The following is a 22740-nucleotide window of genomic DNA, read 5'->3' as shown; positions in this document are numbered from 1 at the left end:
GAAATGGACATTAGTTCTTTTCATATTTCATTGAAAGATCTAAGACCAAATCAGCATTAAGACTGAGGACAGTTAATTAGACAGAAACAATAGAATTATTGTGGTTCTTGGAAATCTAAAATGTTCTGGAACTGTTACATTTAGGTTAATGAATCTGATTGGATTGGTTGGTGCTAAAAGAAACGAAATCCCAATAAATACCAGGTGACACTAATCTCTATCTCCTACCCTGGACCAGCTCTCCTCTTTTTTAAAAGCACACCTCATCTTCCGGTTTGTTCCCAGCAGTGGATAAAAGTTGGCACATGTCTACTGTCATCATCAATAAATTGTTGCACTGGGCTGTTGGCACAGAGGATGCTGATAGCAACATGTTATACACCAAAGCACCCCATCTAGTGTGTTATTTAAAGTGCCAACCTTGGGTAGGTTAAGTTAGTTATTATATATTCTCTGGGATGTTAAACTTTTACCTCCAGTAAATTTCACTTTCAGCATTCCTTTAATGAACCTGGTTGAGAAGAGAACTGCAGCTTTAATAATGCAATGGGACATGTGCTAGAAGTAAATATACAGTATACTCCCCATGACCCGGATTGGACTTTAACGAGCACAGATGCGCCAGCAAGTTAATTTCATTCATTTATATGCCCAGTATAATAAATCCACAAAAATAAAGTCACATTTAGTTTAGTCTATATGTACAGATATTGAGAGGCAAAAACAGTACCAACCTCAAATATCTGCTCTTACATTATTGTAGATGTTCCCGTTTGCTACGAGTATCTACGTGTGAAGGATTTAGGGCTTTTAAACATGGGCTGTTTTTTCTGCAACAGGTTTGAGCTCAAATAAACGCATTCGCTAATTGAATCCATTTTATTCTGCCTGGTTGTACTCTTGAGCAACTCATGAGTTGCGTTTTACTCCATTTGCATTTCAGTGCATTTGTTTAGATGCAGCATGCTGCATTTTCTTGCACTTGCTGCGCGTTCAGGTTCAGCTATCGATAGAATAGAAGGTTGTGTTCAGAGCAGAAAAAACTTAGTTGTGTTTAAATAAAAAAACATTTAAATGCACTATATGATTTTTTTTTTTTAAACTTGGCACTTCTCATTACAGAAGTTAACATAGGATTTTAGCAAAGTATTTATAATAGTAATAATAATGCTAGATCTCTGTACACATTTACGTTGTACCATTTATTGTAATATGATTACAGTCTTATACTAATATATCACCAATATATTGGACGGTGCTTCAGAGAAAGTCAAATTTCCCTATCATAACACCCCTCACTAATGTCAGAAGAATACATGTAGAGCATTTCTAAAGTTCTCACTGAAAATGCCAATACACAGTCTTTCACTGACATTTACACCTTCCTCCACCAAATCGATTTATTTTTTTAATTTACAAGCTTATGAGAACTTGACTGGTGTTTAGATTCATTTATCTTTGTCTCCTTGTTTCAGAATTTCTGCCTATGGAGCAGCTGGAGGCAAAGGAGCAAAGAACCACAACAATCCTGCCCATGGGGTCTTCATTTCTGCCATCTTCCCTCTGCACAAGGATGAGACTTTATTTATACTAGTGGGCCAACAAGGGGAAGATGCTTGCCCAGGGGTGAGTGGTCTTATGGGGGATCTTTAATAAAAGCTAAATTTAAAATACAAGTTGCCGCTATCACACAGAATGTTTTTTTTAATATTTTTAAATTATAACACCATGTACCAAGTCTAACATGCTGAAAGCAACATAAATAGGATATTAAATTTTCTTGGTGCATCCTTACTGAGTTACTATTTAAATTGTGCACCTAATATTTATTTAGTTTCAGTTTTCCTATATACTTTGCAGTACCTTGATTTAGTTGTTCTAGAGTCAACAGTACTCAGAGGGGCCGTCTTCATTCATGGACCCAAAAACAGTTGGGGCTTATCAAAGAGTAGAAGGGGGCAGTAAAGATCAAAAATAATATCCCATATCTGTGTATTTTAGGGGCACAGTTTCATCAACAAAGCATAATTGAATGCTAGCGCATCTTCACTTTGATTGACGAAGTAACGCTAGTGAAAATTCGCCAGCGTTCGGCGCCCTGGACGCAGCTTTGCATTTTAGTAAATTAGTGTTGTCTGAGCGAATTTTCGCCTAGCAAAGAGTCGCAATGGGTGCGAAGCCATCGCTGGCGTATTTTCGCAGGTTAGTAAATTTACCCCTAAGATTCAACGTATCCGTCAAATTAACATGAGGTTAGTGGACACCCAAATGATTGTGCATCTAATGATTTTTCGTGAGACGTTGGTCAGAAAATCAATAGGTCAGGTTAGAAATTTTTCATTGTTCGCAGTGAACTGTATCCATTGTCCAATTGTTTGCAGGGTCAAGCAGGCAGCGACCCACAGTTTTCCTGGCTTCAACTAGATGATATTGCTTGAAATGGTCTTTTTATTGATGGACAAATTGTACATTTACACGGTTGTTTCAGGATAAGCTTGATCTGACGATAACAAAAACATTTTTTAAAAAACTTAATGTCTATGGCCAACTTTACAGTTGTTAACTTTTATACCCTGTTAGAGACTATCACTATCACAGGGGGTTATTTACTAAACTCTGAATGCAAAAATCACGGAAAAAAAATTTCTTTATAAAATCGGACATTTAAAAAATCTTTTTTAAGAATTTATTAAACCCCGAGGATGGAAACGTCTGCTTCTGAAAATCCGGCATCTCAGACCTGTCGAGGTTGCATATAAGTCAATGGGAAAAGTCCCAATGATTTTCTGATGTGCGCTGGGTTTCGTGCAATACCCCAAAGTTTTTGGATAAAAATTTCAGAAAAATCTGGAAAAATTGTGAAAATCTGATTTTTTTTCCCCGCATAACAAATTTTTCAGGAAAATATAATAATAAATAAGCGTAAAAAACCCAAGTGGATTTTATCGGAGATTTATAAGTGATCTACTGACAAGTACTGCATCCCTACATTGTACAATTTGTATTACTTATTCGAAGAACATTTCTAATGCTCTTTGCTTTGTTACTTTGCTGACTTTTTGGCGCCTCTAGAAAAATGAACTGACCAGAGAAATATGCACGGGAAAGTCCTCCGTTATCGAAGACAATTACGATGACCAGAAAAAGTTCTCAGAGTGGGCAGGTGGCGGAGGAGGAGGTGGTGGAGCATCTTATGTCTTCAAGGTTAGTCCTTAAACTTCAATAACTGCTCGATATTTATTATCAGAATAACAGCAAATTTTAGAATTTTTCGGCGAAACGGAACAAATTTGCCCATCACTGATTATTTGGATGTTCAAATTTGTTTAAAGGGGTGGATCACCTTCAGGTTAACTTTTAATCTGTTATAGAATGGCCAATTCTTTGCAACATTTAGGGGCAAATTTACTTATGGTCGAATAGCGAGGGTTAATTAACCCTCGATATTCGACTGCCGAATTGAAATCCTTCGACTTCGAATATCGAAGTCGAAGGATTTAGCGCATTTCCTACGATCGAAGAAAAAATAGTTTGATCGAACGATTAAATCCTTCGAATCGAACGAATCCTTCCCCATAGGCTAACATTGGCCTCGGTAGGTTTTAGGTGGCGAACTAGGGGGTCGAAGTATTTTTTAAAGAGACAGTACTTTGACTATCGAATGGTCAAATAGTCAAATGATTTTTAGTTCGAATCGTTCGATTCAAAGTCGTAGTCGAAGGTCGAAGTAGCCAATTCGATGGTCGAAGTAGCCAAAAAAATACTTCGAAATTCGAAGTTTTTTTTATTCTATTCCTTCACTCGAACTAAGAAAATGGGCCCCTTAGTCTTCATGTTTTATACATTTTTAAATGTTTGCCTTCCTGTTCTGACTCTTTCCAGCTTTTAAATGGGGGTAACTGACGCCAGCAACAAAAAAACTATTTCTCTGTGGGGGTACAAGTTTTCTTACTTGGTATTACTTATATTTCTATTTCGGCCCTCCTCTATTCCTATTCCTGTCTTTTTCTTTCAAAACACTGTCTAGTAGCTAGGTGAAATTGGACCCTAGCAACAAGATAGCTGCTGATATTACAAAGTGAAGAGATGCTGAACAAAAAGCGAAATAATTCAAAAACCGCAAATAACAAAAAAACGAAGACCAATTGCAAACTGTCTCAAAATAGCACTCTCTACAACATACTAAAAGTTAATTTAAAGGTGAACAACCCTTTTTAGGATATTTTGAACTCTTAGAAGTTGAAGACATTGCTCTGGGAATACAGATTGTGGGGAACATGTATACGTTTGAGCACTAGTAAAACTCCAAATGGTCATGTGTTCACCAATATTTCAGTTGCTGTATTTGTAAATCCCTTTAGGAGGTAAATGGAGAATTTATACCATTACTGGTGGCAGCTGGAGGTGGAGGGAAAGCCTACTTAGAAGATACAGAAGATCCTTTAGACCTGACTCAGCCGGAGAGGTTTGAAAACAATACAGCCGTGCCTGGCCTCAATGGCATGTCTGCAGCAGCAGGTGGTGTATAAATGAATAAAATATAAGTTACATGAGCCATGCTGCATAATATACTGGACTTTCGATCTCTAACTCTTGAACGTTAACCTTTCCCAAGCAGAGAACAAGAAGACAGCAAGTTCTTTTTTATAACACACACATAAATGTTATGTCGGAGACATTTTGAAAAACACTACAGTGCGGTTGCCTGAATTTGATGAAAAAAACCCTTTTTTGTGGTTTTTGAGAAATGAGCCATTTTGGACTGCTTATAACAGGCTTTTGGAAGGTGCTAGCATAGTGTTGCTTACTACCGGTTGACTTAAAAAACGTTGTCTTGGCATATCTTTATGACAACTATAATGCCGTCATTACAACAGCTGTCAGTGCTCATTTGTTTATGCAGTGCCATAAAAATAATAGTATAGGCAGGTTATGTGCATCAGAACTAATGGGAACACATACTGTATTTGGCACTTAGAGCACAAACCTACTACAAACATATTAAGAACTAGGTCCACCCTATGGAAGTTTGTAGATTATATGACCCAGAACCTTGGGTTTTTCCTGAACAGCGATCTTTCTGCAATTTGGATCATCATAAATTAAGAGGCCCATTTATCAAAGGTCGAATTTCGAATTTTTTTAAATTTTTAAAATTTGAATATACTCACAATTCGACTGGGAGGTTATCTAAGAAAAAATTAGAATGTCTAATATTTGATCGAATAGTTCTGACCCAAAAATTTGTACGAATCGAGTTTTTCTCGGGAAAAAAAAATTGAATGTCGGGAAGGCTATTAACATCTCCAACTGACTCAACGGACCTCTGCCATTGACTTGTACATGAACTCGGCAGGTTTTAGGTGGCGAATATTCGAATTAGGACTGTTTCCATGGTCAAGTTGTGATAAATCTCACATTAGAATTTACAGTCGAATAGGGCGATTAAAATTCGAATGTGTGAATTTTGACACCAAAATTTTTTTTGAAAATTGGAATTTGAATTTGCTATTCGACCGATAAATCTGTCCCGCAGTCTTCTAAAAATCATGTAAATATTAAATAAACCCAACCGGATTGCTTTCCCTTCAATTAGGATTAATTATATCTTAGCTGGGACCAAGTACAAGGTATTAGTGATTTGTGGGTCGACCCGCACCCGACCCTAAACCGCCCCCTCTCAATCCACACCCAGCCCGGGCCCGCTGCTGCCCTCAATTTATAGACCCGCGCCCGACCCGCCCCTGCAGTGACATCACAAAAGGGGCGGGCGGAAGCCGGAAATGCTAGGTCACAGGCGGGGAGAGCAAGAGAAGAGCTCGACCCAGACCTGCCCGCGACCCGAAGATTTTTGTGCCCAAACCCGCCTGACCTGCGGGTAAACTCGCGGGTTTCGGGTCGGCCCATACATCACTACAAGGTATTGTTTTATTATTAGAGAGAAAAAGGACATAACTTTTAAATAATTGGATTATTTGATTGAAATGGAGTCTATGGGAGATGGCCTTCCTGTAATTCAGAACTTTCTGGATAATGGGTTTCCGGATAATGGATCCCATACCTGTACTATACAATAGCAGAATATTTGATTTTAATATAAATAATCTCCTTTTTCTAGATGTAAAACTTTTTACTAGTGATGGGCGAATTTATTCGCCAGGTGCAAAATTGCGACGAATTCCCACAGTTCAACGCAAAACTGGCGCAAAAATTCGCCGGGGGCAAAAAAAAAATTTGCGGCAAAACCGGACGCCAGTGTCAAAAACGAGACAACAGCGCAGTTTCGTGACTTTTTCACAGTTTCACAAATTTCACTGGAAATTCACGAATTTTTCGGCGAAACGCCCCAAATTCGCCCATCACTACTTGTTACTGAAGGTGTTAATGGAAGTATGGTCATGGAAGAACCAGGCCCAGATATGGAAAAACAACTTGCCCATAGGGTTTAATGTTCCTTTAACTGTTCTTTGATTAATAATAATTAATCCATTTGACCTCTGTTTAGGTGGAGGGGGCGGATGGAACGAAATAACCGATTTGCCTGTGGCTGGAAAATCCCTTGTGTTTGGGGCAGAAGGAGGGCAGTCATGCTACAAAGCAATAATAAAACTACAGTGGCATACAGCTGGTGGATTTGGTGGTGGAGGAGGTCCCTGCACCTCTGGTGGTGGAGGAGGAGGATACCAAGGTATAGCCATATAGCTGTAAATCGGCACTAATGTTAAACCGTATAAAGGCTTTGAAGGTACAGATACTATGTTTTTATATGACATATGGATAATTACATTTTTAACATTTATCTCATAGGTGGTAATGCCTCTGAACTGGATGAAATCTTTTCTGATGGACAATACGGCGTCTCCTTTTTTCATCCATCTGTAAAAATCTTCCTGCATCCTTTGGCCGGTAAAGTCCCTTTAACATGTTGTAAATCAAAACTGAATAGTCGATGTCCTGCATTTGACTCTTTAAAAAATGACTTTTGAAATAACAAAATATCAGACTATAGGTAATCACTTGTGATGGGCGAATACGTGCCGTTTCGCTTCTCCGAAAAATTTGCGAATGTACCGCAAAATTCGCGAAATGGAGAAGAATTCACAAAATTCATTGAAGTCAATGGGCGTCCAAATAATTTTGACATACAACAATTTAATGTGTGCACCAATTTTGACGCGGCAGATTTTTTGCCGGCAAATTTTTGCCACAGTTTAATGATTGAATCCGCTTGCCGCAAATTCGTGTCTGGTGAATTTATTTTACTCTATTAAATTCGAATGTACTTAAAATTTGATTGGGGGTTATTTAATAAAAATTATTAATATTAATATCTAAAACTCGCATTAATTTAAAAAAATCGAAACGAATTTGACAAAACCTGATTAGAGGCTAGTCATAAGTCCAAATTGGTCCCTGGACCTCTCCCATTGACTTATACATGAACTCGGCAGGTTTTAGGTGGCGAATAGTAAAATTTTAGTTTTTAAAGGGCCGGAGTCGAATAAACCTCGAAAATCTGATACAAATTGAGTTTGGATAATTCACAATTCGGATTTGAGAATTTTGACCATAAAAAAAAAATTGAAAATTCGAATTTTCAATTCAACCCATAATAAATCTGCCCCATAATGTTGTGTTTTAGCTCAGGATATATTGTCACTGTTCTTTTAACTTCTATAAAATGAAACGACACAACCAGTTTGCAGTGCTGCCTTCTTGTGCCTACAAATTTATCTTCTGTGGACACGAAACAGATGTGCTTTATGTTTCAGCTCTTATTAAATTACAAGAAAATGAGTTTAGTATAACGCAGGCCAGGGATGACTCAAATGGCCAACGCATGTATATGTTCTGCAATATATAGACAGACAATATCTGTTTGCCAAAAGGGTATTAATAAACTTTCAATATATTGATATAAGTGCAGAGGATCTACTTTGTTGTCATAATGTTTCATTTGTTTGCTTTAAGCTATGGAGGGCCATGGAGAAGTGCAAATTAAACTTTTCGTAAACTGTAGCCACTGTCATACTGACAATTGTAAGAGAGACGCAATCAGCAGGAACGTTGTGTGTCTTTGCGACATTGGGACTGTGCTCGCCAGCGATAACATCACCTGTATAGGTACGCTGACTTTCTTATAATAAGAAATAATCTCGTGATACAGCTGAATAAATAATGCTGCCTGCATAGCTCAGTATTTTGGAATTCACGCTGGAGGCAATTTTTTGGATCAAAGTAGCTACAGTATTTATTGACTTTTCTTCCCACATCCTCATCATTTTCTGCTGGGGCAACAAACTCCTTTCTGTCTGTGACAACAGGGAGGGGTTATTGGAAATGGGGATAAAGCTTTTATTTTTTAAACTTTTTTTCAAGAAAAAAATAAGAGAATTGATGGAAAGCAAGATGGAGAATCAGTGCTCCATGAGTTTCTCCATAAATACTAGGGATGCACCGAATCCACTATTTGGGATTCAGCCAAATACCTGAATCCTTGGTGAAAGATTCGGGCAAATACCGAACCGAATCTGAATCCTAATTTGCAATTAGGATTCGGATTTGGTTCGGTATTTGCCCGAATCCTATTTTCCGGATTTGTTATCGGTATTCGCCCAAATCCGACCAGACCCCTCTCCCGATTGGATTGTACAAAAAAATTATTCATTCATGCAGGCATGCCGAGCGGTGCCTTCATACATGGGCGCCTGGCGCATCACAGTAGGGGGGCGTCCAACCCTGAAATTAGGAGCAGGAAAGAAAAAGTGGAAAAATTCTTCTTTTGTGATGAAAAGTCATGCGAATATAGGGAAACCCATTATCCAAAAAGCTCAGAATTACAGAAAGGCCCTCCCATAGACTCCATTTTATCTAAACGATCCAAATTTTCCCTTTTCTCTGTAGTAATAAAACATTACCTTGTACTTGATCTAAATTAAGATATAATTCATCCTTATTGGAAGCAAAACCAGCCTATTGGGTTTATTTAATGTTTACACTATTTCCTAGTAGGGATACGGTCATGGGAAAAATGTTTTTTTCAAAAATGCATCAGTTAATAGTGCAGAATTCTGCACTGAAAAAGCAAACAGATTTTTTTATATTTTATTTTGAAATCTGACATGGGGCTAGACCTATTGTCAGTATCCCAGCTGCCCCCAGTCATGTGACTTGTGCTCTGATAAACTTCAGTCACTCTTTACTGCTGTACTGCAAGTTGGAGTGATATCAACCCTTCCCCCCCAGCAGCCAAACAAAAGAACAATGGGAAGGTAACCAGATAACAACTCCCTAACACAAGATAACAGCTGCCTGGTAGATCTAAGAACAACACTCAATAGTAAAATCCAGGTCCCACTGAGGCACAATCAGTTACATTGAGTAGGAGAAACAACAGGCTGCCAGAAAGCAGTTCCATCCTAAAGTGCTGGCTCTTTCTGAAATCACATGACCAGGCAAAATGAGCTGAGATGCACCTACACACCAATATTACAACTAAATACACTTGCTGGTTCAGGAATGACATTTTATATTGTAGAGTGAATTATTTGCAGTGTAAACAGTGTAATTTAGAAATAAAAACATCATAAAAATCATGACAGAATTAAATTAAGGTATTAAAATCCAAATTACAGGAAGATCCATTATCCAGAAACCCCAGGTCCTGAGCATTCTGGATAACAGGTCCCATATCTGTACAATAAAGTTCTCCAGCAGCTAAGCTGATGCCCAATGTCATCGATAATCTACTTTGCAATTAACTAATAGCAACAAGTTTCCTGCTATAATTGACCTTAAGATCATATTCTTGTTTATCATTAAATCTCAAATTTTGTGGTTTTGTTTTGATTTCAGTTCCAAAATGGGCAATAGCCGAGAAACAACTCCCACTCTCGCTAATTTTCGCTGTCCTTATAGCGACGGTCATTCTTGGTGTCATCTTTGCCTGCGGAAGCCTGTCGTTTGGTACGTCTCATCTCCCTCACTTTTGCTTATTTAACTGTGTTTTTATTTTCGATGTTATGTAGCTATAGGGGTAGTTCTGTGGTTCTGTCATGGACAGGTCTTTTACATTTTTAAATTTAAATCATTTTACGTAGTGAGGTTTGTGTAAATAAAAAGCAAAAAGGCCAGGGCCGTTCCTGCCATGAGGCGGCAGTGAACAGCCAGTTACAAGTAGGGATGCACCGAATCCAGGATTTGGTTCGGGATTCGGCCAGTATTCGGCCTTTTTCAGCAGGATTCGGATTTGGCCGAATCCTTGTTCCTGGCCGAAACGAGACCGAATCCTTATTTGCATATGCAAATTAGGGGCGGGGAGGGAAATTGTGTGACTTTTTGTCAGAAAACAAGGAAGTAGAAAATGGTTTTGCCTTCCCACCCCTAATTTGCATATGCAAATTAGGATTCGGATCGGTATTAGGCCGATTCTTTCGCGAAGGATTCGGGGGTTCGGCCGAATCCAAAAAAGTGGATTTGGTGCATCCGTAGTTACAAGGGGCGGCAAAAAGCCGCCTCCTGTAACTTTAAGAGACAAATTTCCTTTTTTTAAACATGGAAGAATTTGCCAAAGAATCCAAATTCCTGACACATTATTTTGCCCTTAATCACAGTTTATCACCGTAAGAAAAAACAGCTGGAAGGAGCACGAGTGCGACTGCAGAGCACAGAGTACAAACTGAGCAAGATCCGTAGCTCTATCATCATGACAGACTACAACCCGAACTACTGTTTTGCAGGGAAGGGAGCCGGCCTGAGTGAACTGAAGGAAGTACCTCGCAAGAACATTACTCTGCTTAGGTAGGGAAAGTATTATAGAATAGTAGTATTATTGAATAAATCTGGTGTGCGGCAACAGAAAAGCATATACACCAAGCTTTAATTATCCTCCTACGTACCATCTTACAATACCAAGATAGCCAAAAATCACATTGGGTACAGATTTATCAAGGGTTGAATTGAAAACTCAAATTTTTTAATTTGAAATTTGAGTTTATTTTAGGGGCATATTTATCAAGGGTCGAATTTAGAGTTTACGGGAGCTTATAAAAACTCGAAATTCAAAAAAAAACAAAAAACGACCAATCGAAATTTATTACAAAATTCAGATTTTTTAAATTCGGATGAATAGGATCGACCTGCATACTCGAATCAAATTCAATCAAAATTAGATTTGTTTTTTTTACCAAAAAACATTTTTTATTCAAAACACCACCAAACGACTCCAAATTGATCGTAGGAGGTCCCCCATGGGCTAAAACACCAATTTGACAGTTTTTACATAGCAAATAGTCGAATTCGCCAGTACATGATAAGTTTTGGAATTTGAATTTTGAATTTTTTTTCAACTCGAATCGAATTTGGACTATTCCCTAGTCAAATTACATTAAAATGAACTCGAAATTCAAATTTAAAAATTCAAATTATCAATTCGACCCTTGATAATTTATAATAGGTCGATCCTATTCATCCGAATTTAAAAAATCTGAATTTTGTAATAAATTTCGATTGGTCGTTTTTTGGTTTTTTTTGAATTTCGAGTTTTTATAAGCTCCCGTAAACCCTAAATTCGACCCTTGATAAATATGCCCCTAAAATAAACTCAAATTTCAAATTAAAAAATTTGAGTTTTCAATTCTACCCTTGATAAATCTGCCCCCTAGTGTAATTCATAGTCCAAATTCGATTCAAGTTTAAAAAAACAACAAATCAAATTAGAATTTTGAGCTAATTTTAGTGTACTTCGACTACAGAATAGTCCAAATTCGATTCGAAAAAAATTCAAAGATCCAAATATCTAAATTGATCATGTACTGTCTCGTTAAAAATTCGACTTCAACTATTCGTCATCTAAAGCCTTCAGAATTGCTGTTTTAGCCTGTGGGGGACCTCCTAGAACCTATTTGGAGTCATTTGGTGAAAAATCGAAAATCAAAGTTTTTTTAAAAAATTCCTTCAATTCGAAATCGAACGAATACGATCTGAATTCGATTTGAATACAGCCTACTCACCCGAAGCTAAAAAAATTTTGATTTCGGTTGGTCTTTTTTCATTCGAATTTCGAGGTGATGGGAGTTTAAGAAAAACTCCCATCAACTCTAAGTTCGACCCTTGATAAATCTGCCCCTTAGTTTAAGTTTTAGGGTAATTTTGTTGATTATAAACAATAAATATAAATCCTCAACCTCAAAATACTAAAAGCCCTGATCCTAGGCCAGGCTACCTTTTAGAAACCTGCTTAGTTATTTAAGGCCCAGTGAGATAAAAAAAAGTCTGGGCCTGGGTTCCGAACTATACGGTCATTCATCCCAGACTAAAGGGTAAGAGAGTAGCTTCATTCACAACCAAATGTCCCCAGCTACCAGCAACTTCTTCTCCACAATGTTATAAGCTGCCCTGTGCTCTTCTATTCACTTTAGAGCCCTGGGTCATGGCGCTTTTGGCGAGGTTTACGAAGGGATGGTTGTTGGGATTTCTGGAGATCCGAACCCACTTCAAGTAGCTATAAAGGTAACTATTTTTCAAAGTTTTTTTAATGATTTCTTTACTTAAGGATTGTACGTTTTTTAGTGATGGGCGAATCTGTGGCGTTTTACTTCACCGAAAAAATAGCGAAGCGCATTGAAGTCAATGGGCGTCAAAATCATTTTGACACACGTCAATATTGACGTGAGCAACAATTTTCATACGTGCAATAATATTGATGTGCAGCATTTTTTTTATTTATTTTTTTTCACGGCAGATTTTTCGCCGGCAAATTTTTGTCACAGTTTTGCGAATTTATTCGCAGGCAAGGAAATGCGGAAATTCACTGCAAATTCACGCCGAATTTATTTGTCCATCACTGTACATTTGTCTTTTTTGCTCATAATTTCAGCACTGAAGCATCAAATGAGTATATTGTGAATATCCTTAATAACTGAACTTGTTAACAGTGGATTTTGATTATCTATAAATTGCTGGTGGGATGGCACTCGGAGCTCTCCGTTTTCAGAAGTCGCCCGAAGTACGAGGAAAATTCAGACGACTTCGGAAATCAAAGTGCTTAGAGTGCCATCCCGCCGGCGATTTACATTCTAGCCGGAGAGAAGGCAGTTTGGGGAGATTAGTCGATCGGAAAAAAGGCGATTAATTGCGAGGCGACTAAATCTCCCCGAATCTGAACGTGTGTCTCTGCCCTTAAGCTTACTTTTCCTGAAATACATTATCTGTGGATATTGCTTAACCTATTGAAAGGAAAGGGGCAGATTTATCAAGGGTCGAATTTCGAAGTCATGGGAGTTTTTTTGAAAAAAAAAAGACCAACCAAAATTTATTAAACAAATCGAGGCTGTAATAGGCTGTGTTCGATCGTTCGTATCGAAGTAAGATCAAATTTGATTGTTTTTGAATTCGATTCGAAGTATTTAAAAAAAAAAAACCTTTGATTTTTCAAAGTCCACCTATTTACTCCAAATAGGTTCTAGGAGGTACCCCATAGACTAAAACAGCAATTAGGCAGGTTTTCGATGGCGAATGGTCGAAGTTTAAAGAGACAGTACATAAATTTCAGTATTCGAATTTTCAATTTTTTTTCAAATTTTAATCTAATTTTGGACTATTGCCTAGTCGAAGTACACAAAATTGTTTTAAAGAGACAGTACATGATGAATTTCAATATTCGAATTTTCGAATTTTTTTCATTGAATCGAATTTGGACTATTCCCTAGTCGAAGTACACAAAAACTGCTCGAAATTCAAATTTTTTTACTTCGAATATTCAATTAGACCCTTAATAAATGTGCCCCATAGTCTCTGTCTTATATTTGTTATGAAAAACATAAGAGAAACATTGTAAAGAGCAAGATTAAGTGGTTGGCTAGAAGCATGCTGTAGCTATATTTGCAAATCTATAATCAGCAAACCTAAGTCCATAAACAAGATAAAATAAATGTAATCTACTGTACATGTAACTCTATCCATAAACAAAAAATATGAATGGCAGTGCCTGCCTGAAAAATACAGGCCTTTAGTTTTATACTACTGTTTTCCATAACCTGATGCATTTTACAGACACTACCAGAAATCTGCTCTGAACAAGATGAAATGGACTTTCTCATGGAAGCTTTGATAATCAGGTAAATATACTGCACTCTCATTTCACAATTACATATTATATACATTTATGCATTGTATATTGGATATTCTGTATGACTAATGTTTCATCGCATATTATTATATGATGCACTTATTTTGTTTCAATGAAACACACATTTACAAGGTAGATATAATGAGCACGTACCAGGCCCGGATTTGCGGCAAGGCCCGGGCCTAGGGCGGCAAAAAAATAGGGGCGGCATGCCGCCCAGCCGCATTATGGGGACATGTGCGTCCCCATTCAATTACAGCAGCTTTTTTCGTCGGCGCGCTGGGAAGGGGAGGGGAGGTGGGCGCTAGGACCGCGCGGCTGCCTGGTCGGACCGCGCGGCCTAGGGGCGCCCCTCATTGAAATCCGGCGCTGGCAAGTACAAGTTAATAGAGGCCTGGGGCTCATTCATCTTCTTATTGCATTGGGCATCTCAACCCCAAATCTAGATGGACTAAACATAATTGAGCCTGAATATGGATAATAATATGGATGCTCTGCTGACAATAATTAGAAGCAAAAATAGTATTATAGGTAAAAAGCAAATGTTTACATCATGCAAAAATTAAGTTACTCATTGGGGCAGATTTACTAAAGGGCGAAGTGACCGTCGCTATCGAAAAATCGGCAGAAGTCCCATCCGCAGGCCAATTTATTAACAGTCGTAAGAGGACAATTCGCTACTGAAAAGCAACCATCGCTAATGCAGTTCCGCGCTCTATCTTCAGGCGAATTTTCGCTCAGGCGAACGATCGTTACTCAAATAAAGAGCTACATCCTCCTCAATCTTATGTCAGTGACATCATATCCTGAAAAGTCATAAAAGTTCTAAAAAACTTTGGTGTTTTTTCATATTTTAAAGTGGGATTGACTTCAAAAGTTCTATTAAACATTTTTGTGTTAACAATATTTTTTATTCCTTTGGGTGCTTCTATGCTTGAACTTTTGTTTTTACATTTGCGTATTTTTAGCCTTTTAAACATTCCTTTTAAAGACTTCAACACATTTTACATTTAGATGCTCATTAATTATATATTGTGGTTTGGGTGCTTTAGCCCCGAACCCAACGCTGGTTTAATGTCATGCACCGTTTTTAAATATAGTATCACTCACCACAATCCAGGGATGGCTCGGGTGCTGCGCCCCAAACCCTTAACAAGGGGAGAAAATTTTTCCGACCAAATTTCAACTTTTAGGTGCGCACTCACGAATTTCTTGGAGGCGATGAAGAATTCCAAAAGGGCTTTATTTCACATTCGTTAAAACATCTGACGCGTTTCATGTGCTCCCACATCTATGACTACGTGTGGGAGCACACGAAATGCGTCAGCTGTTTTAACTAATGTGAAGTAAAGCTCTTTTGGAATTCTTCATCGCCTCCAAGATGTTCGTGAGTGGGTGCCTAAAAGGTGAAATTTGGTTAACAATTTTTTTAACCAATTTGAGGGGCATGCCACATTTGCTTTAGGGTGGGCTCATGTCTATGGCATTAGAGGATCTTTTGTCTTTATTTTGCTTCCTTGGGCATTTTTAATAATAAGTGGCCGCTTCAAGCATTTGTACCAGCATCACTTGCGAGGCCACAAAGGCCAGGGCCTAGGGCGACAACATTTTAGGGGCAGCATGCTGCCCAGCTGCATTCTAAGGAGCACTGGTACTCCCAAGTGCTCCGGTGCTTCAGAGCGCGCTCGCCCGTGCGGAGGAGATGTCGGGGTTGCGCGTGGTAATCATTCAGCGCTACGACCTTGTGGCTGGGGCAAGTGCTTGCGAACTTCCAGTGCAGGGACTATGCGGCACAATATCAAACCCGGCCCTGCTAATAAAGACATATAATACACAAAAGCCGTGAATATCCTGTAAATTATATCCATATAAACGGTGAGTTCTGATGTCATCAGTTATAAACGGTGAGTTCTGATGTCATTTCTGTCACATGCCTCACTGTATTATAATAAATAAAGTACCCCCAGTTGCAAAATATAAGGATATTAGAAGTTACCTCGGAGTTCCATGACCTGTATAAAAACACTCGGCCTCGTACTTTTATATGGTCATGAAACTCCTCGGTAACTTATAATATCCTTATTTTTACAAGAGGGGGTACTTTATTCACTATATATATGACCTATATGTACCCGCCCTATTCAAATCGACCTAAGCGTACTTACGAAGTTTCACTAGGCAGAATTGTACACTAGGGAAAGATCGCTATAAAAGGCGTGCGCTGACGAAATAACACATTGAAACTACACCAGCGTTCGGCTGCTGAGACGCAACTGCGCATTTTAGTGAATTAGGGTAGTGGTAAAGAATTTGCGCCTGACGAAGTGGCGCGAAATGTGGCGGATCGTTCGCTGGCAAAAATTCACCTTTTACTGAATTTGCCCCATTGTCTTTGAATAATGGCTGCCATCTTGTGTGAGGAAATTGAAGTGAGAAAGCACAAAAGTCATGTTTTGACGCAATCTCTGTATCAGATGGAAAAGGAAATGTGCAGTGTTTGACACTGTTCTACACAAATGAGACAATCCAATGTAACTGTACATTCCTTGCTTCTTTTTGTCTTAACACAGTAAATTCAGTCACCAGAATATCGTGCGCTGTATTGGAGTGAGCCTCCAAACCCTTCCTCGTTTTATCCTGCTGGAGCTCATGTCAGGTGGGGATATGAAGAGCTTCCTCAGGCACAATCGTCCATGGCTTGTAAGTTATGCTTAAATGCTGTACTAATCAATGTTTATGCCAAATTGAGCTTAGTAAAATTATAATAAATATGCTGATGCAATCTTAAATTATTATTGTGAGCTCATAATCATCATCATATAGCATTTTGGGTAAATAAAGTTGGAGTAATTTAGCATATCTTCGCTCAATATCTATAAGAATAAAAAACTACATTTATGGGCAGATTTATTAAGGGTTGAATTTCGAGGTGATGGGAGTTTTTTTTTTTTTTAACACCTCGAAATACGAATAAAAAAAGACCAACAGAAATGTATTAAAAAAATTTAATTTTTTAAATTGGAGTGAAAAGACTGTATTCGATCGTTTGAATCGAATTCGGAGCGTATTTGATCGAATTCGATTCAAAGTATTTTTCAGGTTCTAGGAGGTCTTCCATAGGCTAAAACAGCAATTTGGCAGGTTTTAGATGGCGATTGGTCAAAGTCGGATTTTTAAAGAGACAGTACATGATAAATTTTGATATTCAAATTTTTTTCAAAATCGAATCGAATTTGGACTATTCCCTAGTCAAAGTACGCTAACATTTTTCAATTCAACCCTTAATAAATCTGCCCCTTAGGTATGGCTGCATACAGTACTCAAATGAATAATACATAATATAAGATGCGTGGTCTATTTCAATAATAAACAAGGGAAAGTTGTGATCACCACTAATTTTTAAAACCATTAGGCGGAGGTGCAATGAGGCTGTGACCACAAAATACATATGGAAAAATACAAGAGTCCTCTGCACTCAACCCATTATCAATATATTTAAGACAGAGACATTTTGTGCTACTGCTACTGAAAAATGCCTTACCCTTTAAACAACACAGGGATTGTTTGTCCATATATTGCAATATATTTAAGCTGAACAACTACGTCAGAGTCATCCCATATCTGGCCAGTCCTATGCTCAATTTTCATCTGATTCATTAAGAATTCTATTGCTTCATTATATATTTTACAAAGGGAATATGGACAAACAATCCCTGTCTCTGTCTTAAATATATTGATAATGGGTTGAGTGCAGAGGAATCTTGTATTTTTCCATATCTATTTTAATAATAAAACACCAGCCACATGGAATGATGGAATGACTATTTTTGTACAGCAAATAAAGTATGTGTATTGTATATTGTTTATATGACTATTAAGAAATGCAATTCACCTTGCAAATAAAACAGTTACTTTAACTATGAGAATAAAAATAAATGTCTGTTCAGACATCAAGTCAACATTAAGGGGCAGATTTATCAAGGGTCAAATTCAGAAGTAAAAAATCCTTTGAAATTCGACCATCGAATTTAAATACTTCGAATTTGAATATCGAATTTGAAGTTTTATTACCGAATTTGACTTCAATCGATCGAACGATTTTACTTTGACTACAAAAAACGTAGAAAAATGCATTAGAAGGTCCCCATAAGCTAACATTGCATTTCGGCAGGTTTAATTGGGAGAACTATTGAAGTCGAAGTTTTTTTAAAGAGACGGTACTTCGATTATCGAATATTCTAACTATTTTACTTTGAATCGAATTTGAAGTAAATTCAAAGTCGTAGTATCCTATTCGATGGTCAAAGTATCCAAAAAATTACTTTGAATTTCGAATTTTTTTACTATAAAAATTCCCTCCAACCCTTGATAAATCTGCCCCTAAGCATTGGTTCATACAATCCCTAAATCAGGATTTCCCTATGCATTTACTCCCAGTTTGAAAGCACCAACATGATACTAGTATTTATAGCTACCCAAAATTAAGTAAGTTTTTTGTAAGATGCATGCAGTCGCAGAGAATCACCACTGTAACTTTAAACAATGAGTCCACTGAAAAAGAGGTCGCAATACTTTGCTTCAGTGCAAGATTATGGCTTGCCCACCTTCTTCCTAAATCCATAAAAAAATGTGGTTCCATATTATCCCCAAAAGAATATGAGCCAGTGCCACAGTGGCTAGTTCACAGGTTATTTCTGTCTCAAATCATGAAAAACATTCAAATTTGAGAATCTATTGGGGCGGGAATGTGATAAAAGTCAGTAATGGAAAAAATATTCACAATGCAAAAAGTTATGCCTTTCTGCAAATTTAGGGGCATATTTATCAAGGGTCGAATTTCGAATTTAAAAAACTGCAAAATTCGAATTCAAAAAGACCAACCGAAATTAAGTCGAAAGGGTTTTTTTTTGGCCGATTCACAATGCGAAAAGTTATGCCTTTCTGCAAATTTAGGGGCATATTTATCAAGGGTCGAATTTAAAAAACTGCAAAATTCAAATTCAAAAAGACCAACCGAAATTAAGTCGAAAGGGTTTTTTTTGGCCGAATAGGTCTGTTTTCGATCAAATAGGCTTGTATTCGTCAAATTCGAATCGCACAAATTGAATTAATAGGGCATTCAATTTAATTCAATTCAAACTTTTTCCCCATAGGCTAAAACAGCAATTCGGCAGGTTTTAGATGGAGAATGGTTGACATTGAATTTTTAAAGAGACATGATAAATTTCGAATTTTCTACTTTTTTTTCAAATTCAAATCAGATTTGGACTATTCTATCGAAGAGCACAAAAAAATAGTTCGAAATTCAAATTTTTTTGAATTCAAAAATTCACCTCGACCTTTGATAATTCTGCCCCTAAATATAGCTTTTGCGAACCCGGAAACTGTTTAGCGACCACTTCCAACAGGGGAAGAAGGTTTGGGAATTTTATAGTTTGCACCAGTGCACAGTGAGTTTAATTAAAACTTCCTACTGAAAGAGTTGTTATGTTTGCTCCAAAAGCTTCCGACGCCTTCAAGCACTTCTTAAAAGTGGGCGATGCGCAATTCAAATTCGCAATGCAATAACAGTTTAAGGAAGAGTATTAAATTGCGAAATGGACATTTTTATTCTTATTTGTGCAAATTTGCAACTTTTATTACATTCCCTAATATTTGTCTAAAATGTGGGTGTAGAGTTTTGATAACATCTTTTAGTAACTGTTTAGCAGCTATTTTAAAGAGGATTATTATTGTATAATATTTGGTTTATTTATATAGGAATGCTGCTTAGAGTTGCTTTTTTTCTTAACTCAGCAAATAGTTTTTGGGTGGAGGTCCCATTTAATTATTAGCTTGAAAAATACTAATGCAAATATTTCTACTGAACATTGTTATACCCCACCTTTTAAAAGTAGGCACTGATGTTGTTTATATTCCACTAAAGCTTTTAGTTACCATTAGCAAATATTTATTGCTTGAAATGTTTAATATTGGAATAATGTTATCTGCATATATTCTTCCTACTCATTACGGTAATTCATTTTTTCTAGAACAAGCCTTCTACCTTATCAATGCTAGATCTGCTGAATATGGCCAGAGATATAGCTTGTGGCTGCAAATACTTGGAGGATAATCACTTTATCCACAGGTAGGAAAATAGTATTTAATAGTATTTAATAGAAAATGTATTAAATAGTATTTAATAATTTAAAGGGATTCTGGATTTTTATGATGTAGTTTTTATTTATAAATGACACTGTTTACACTGCAAATGATTCAGTCTACAATATAAAATTTAAAACCAACAAGTGTATTTAGTAGAAATATTGGTGTGTAGGTGCATCTCAGCTCATTTTGCCTGGTCATGTGCTTTCAGAAAGAGCCAGCACTTTAGGATGGAACTGCTTTCTGTCAGGCTGTTGTTTCTCCTACTCAATGTAACTGAATGTGTCTCAGTGGGACCTGGATTTTACTATTGAGTGCTGTTCTTAGATCTACCAGGCAGCTGTTATGTTGTGTTAGGGAGCCGCTATCTGGTTACCTTCCCATTGTTCTTTTGTTTGGCTGCTGGGGGGGGCGGTTGGGGGTGATATCACAGTGACTGAAGTTTATCAGAACACAAGTCACATGACTTGGGGCAGCTGGGAAACTGACAATATGTCTAGTCCCATGTCAGATTTCAAAATTAAATATAAAAAAATCAGTTTGCTCTTTTGAGAAATGTATTTCAGTGCAGAATTCTGCTGGAGCAGCACTATTAACTGATGTGTTTTGGAAAAAACATGTTTTCCCATGACAGTATCCCTTTAAGAATACTTAAGATATGAAGATCTAAATTACGGAAAGATCCATTATCTGGAAAACCCCAGTTCCCAAGCATTATGAATAACAGGTCCCATACCTGTACTAGATAACAAGTGTCCAATTCAAGTGGTGTGACAAATCAGCTTATTATATTGGTTACTGCCAGGATCCAGGTTGAGCACTGCTCTGCTTTTGGGGTCCCCTAGGCTGTGAAATACAGTCTCTTAAATGTCTGTCATATATTGTTTAAGGGGCAGATTTATCAAGGGTCTAATTTCAAGTTGATGGGAGTTTATAAAAACTCCCCTCAACTCACATAAAATCAAAATTTATTTAAAAAGTTTCTATTTTTTAAAACAGGTGAATAGGATCGAGCTGACTATGTATAGCACAATGGCAGATTTTATAATTGAACATAAAAAAATATGTTTGCTCTTTTGAGAAATGGATTTCCGTGCAGAATTCTGCTGGAGCAGCACAATTAACTGATGTGTTTTGAAAAAATGTTTCTACCATGACAGTATCCCTTTAATGTGTACAACTTAAAGATGTTTGTTCACCTATGTTCAATGAACTTTTAGGGGGTTATTTATCAAAGTCTGAATTTATCTCATTATTTTCTCCTAAAAACTCCAATCAAATCTGCTCAGGTTTTTCATGGTTATTTCTTATTACATTTTCCCGAAAATTTGCTTTGCGTGAAAAAATATTATGAGAAACTTTGCAATTGGTTTTTATTTTGTATAATGAAGCTTGAGTTATTTAGCTTTTTATTCAGCATCCAAATTCCCCTAGCAACCATGCATTGATTTGAATAAGAGACTGGAATATGAATAGGAGAGGCCTACATTAAAAGAAGAGTAATAAAAAGAAGTAATAACAATATATTTGCTGCCTTACAGAAAATTCGTTTTTTAGATGGGGTCAGTTTTCCCCATCTGAAAGTTCGAAAGAGTCAGAAGAAAAAGACGTAATTAATAAGACGAAAATAAAGAAAAAATGAAGGCCAGTTGAAAAGTTGCAAAGAATTAGAAATTGTATAATATGCTAAAAATGAACTTAAAGGTGAACCAACTGATGGAACCCCATCAAGGCTCACAGCCATTGAATATCTCCTGTTGTCAAGGCAATCAATGAAATATGGCAATTTATAAAAAAATTTAAAAAAAAGAATATGGACTCATACTGCTTAAGACAATAAAGACAGAGGAACAATATGAGGGTTATTTACTAAACTCCGAATGCAAAAATCACCAAAAATTTGTGATTTTTTTTTTTTATATAAAATCAGACTTTTAAAAAATCACGAATTTTTCGGAATTTATTAAACCCTGAGGATGGAAAAGTCCAAATCTGAAAATCCGGCATCTTGTGCAATACCCCGAAGATTTTGTGTGAAAATTTGTGAAAATCAGATGAAAAAATCGGAAAAATTATGAAAACCTGATTTTTTTCCCTGCAAAGCAAATTTTCTGGAAAATGTAATAATGAATAAGTGTAAAAAACCCGAACGGATTTTGTAGCAGAAAATATTGAGATAAATTTGGACTTTGATAAATAACCCCAAATGATTCTGCATTAATATTAACAAATGTAATAATTATTAATCCATGTCTTATTTAGGGACATAGCGGCCAGAAACTGCCTTCTAATGTACAGTGGGACAGGACGTGTGGCCAAAATCGGTGACTTTGGAATGGCACGGGACATTTACAGGTATGTGACCGAGGTGGCTAATGCCCTTCTGTTCTCAAGTTGCCTAATAATGGCTATACCCTAACATGTACTTGAATAAATGATGCAGATGATGATGAACTCATGTAAAT

General features: G+C 37.1%; 1 protein-coding gene across 1 annotated transcript in view; it reads left to right on the top strand.

Annotated features, from left to right (window-relative positions):
* LOC108699739 (leukocyte tyrosine kinase receptor) overlaps positions 1-22740 on the top strand; it is a 103787-nt gene that overhangs the window by 70102 nt on the left and 10945 nt on the right. The window contains exons 14-26 of the mRNA XM_018232257.2: positions 1476-1626; positions 3073-3204; positions 4362-4518; positions 6506-6688; positions 6808-6906; positions 7972-8124; positions 9856-9966; positions 10614-10800; positions 12420-12510; positions 14053-14117; positions 16699-16828; positions 20161-20258; positions 22538-22630. Coding sequence (XP_018087746.1) covers positions 1476-1626; positions 3073-3204; positions 4362-4518; positions 6506-6688; positions 6808-6906; positions 7972-8124; positions 9856-9966; positions 10614-10800; positions 12420-12510; positions 14053-14117; positions 16699-16828; positions 20161-20258; positions 22538-22630 — 1650 coding nt within the window. The remainder of the gene's footprint in view (positions 1-1475; positions 1627-3072; positions 3205-4361; positions 4519-6505; positions 6689-6807; positions 6907-7971; positions 8125-9855; positions 9967-10613; positions 10801-12419; positions 12511-14052; positions 14118-16698; positions 16829-20160; positions 20259-22537; positions 22631-22740) is intronic.

The sequence above is a fragment of the Xenopus laevis genome, chromosome 8S, assembly GCF_017654675.1.
Source record: "Xenopus laevis strain J_2021 chromosome 8S, Xenopus_laevis_v10.1, whole genome shotgun sequence".
In the NCBI taxonomy this organism is placed as follows: domain Eukaryota; kingdom Metazoa; phylum Chordata; class Amphibia; order Anura; family Pipidae; genus Xenopus; species Xenopus laevis.
Note: the sequence above shows the minus strand (reverse complement) of the source record. Positions and strands in the feature narration are given on the sequence as shown.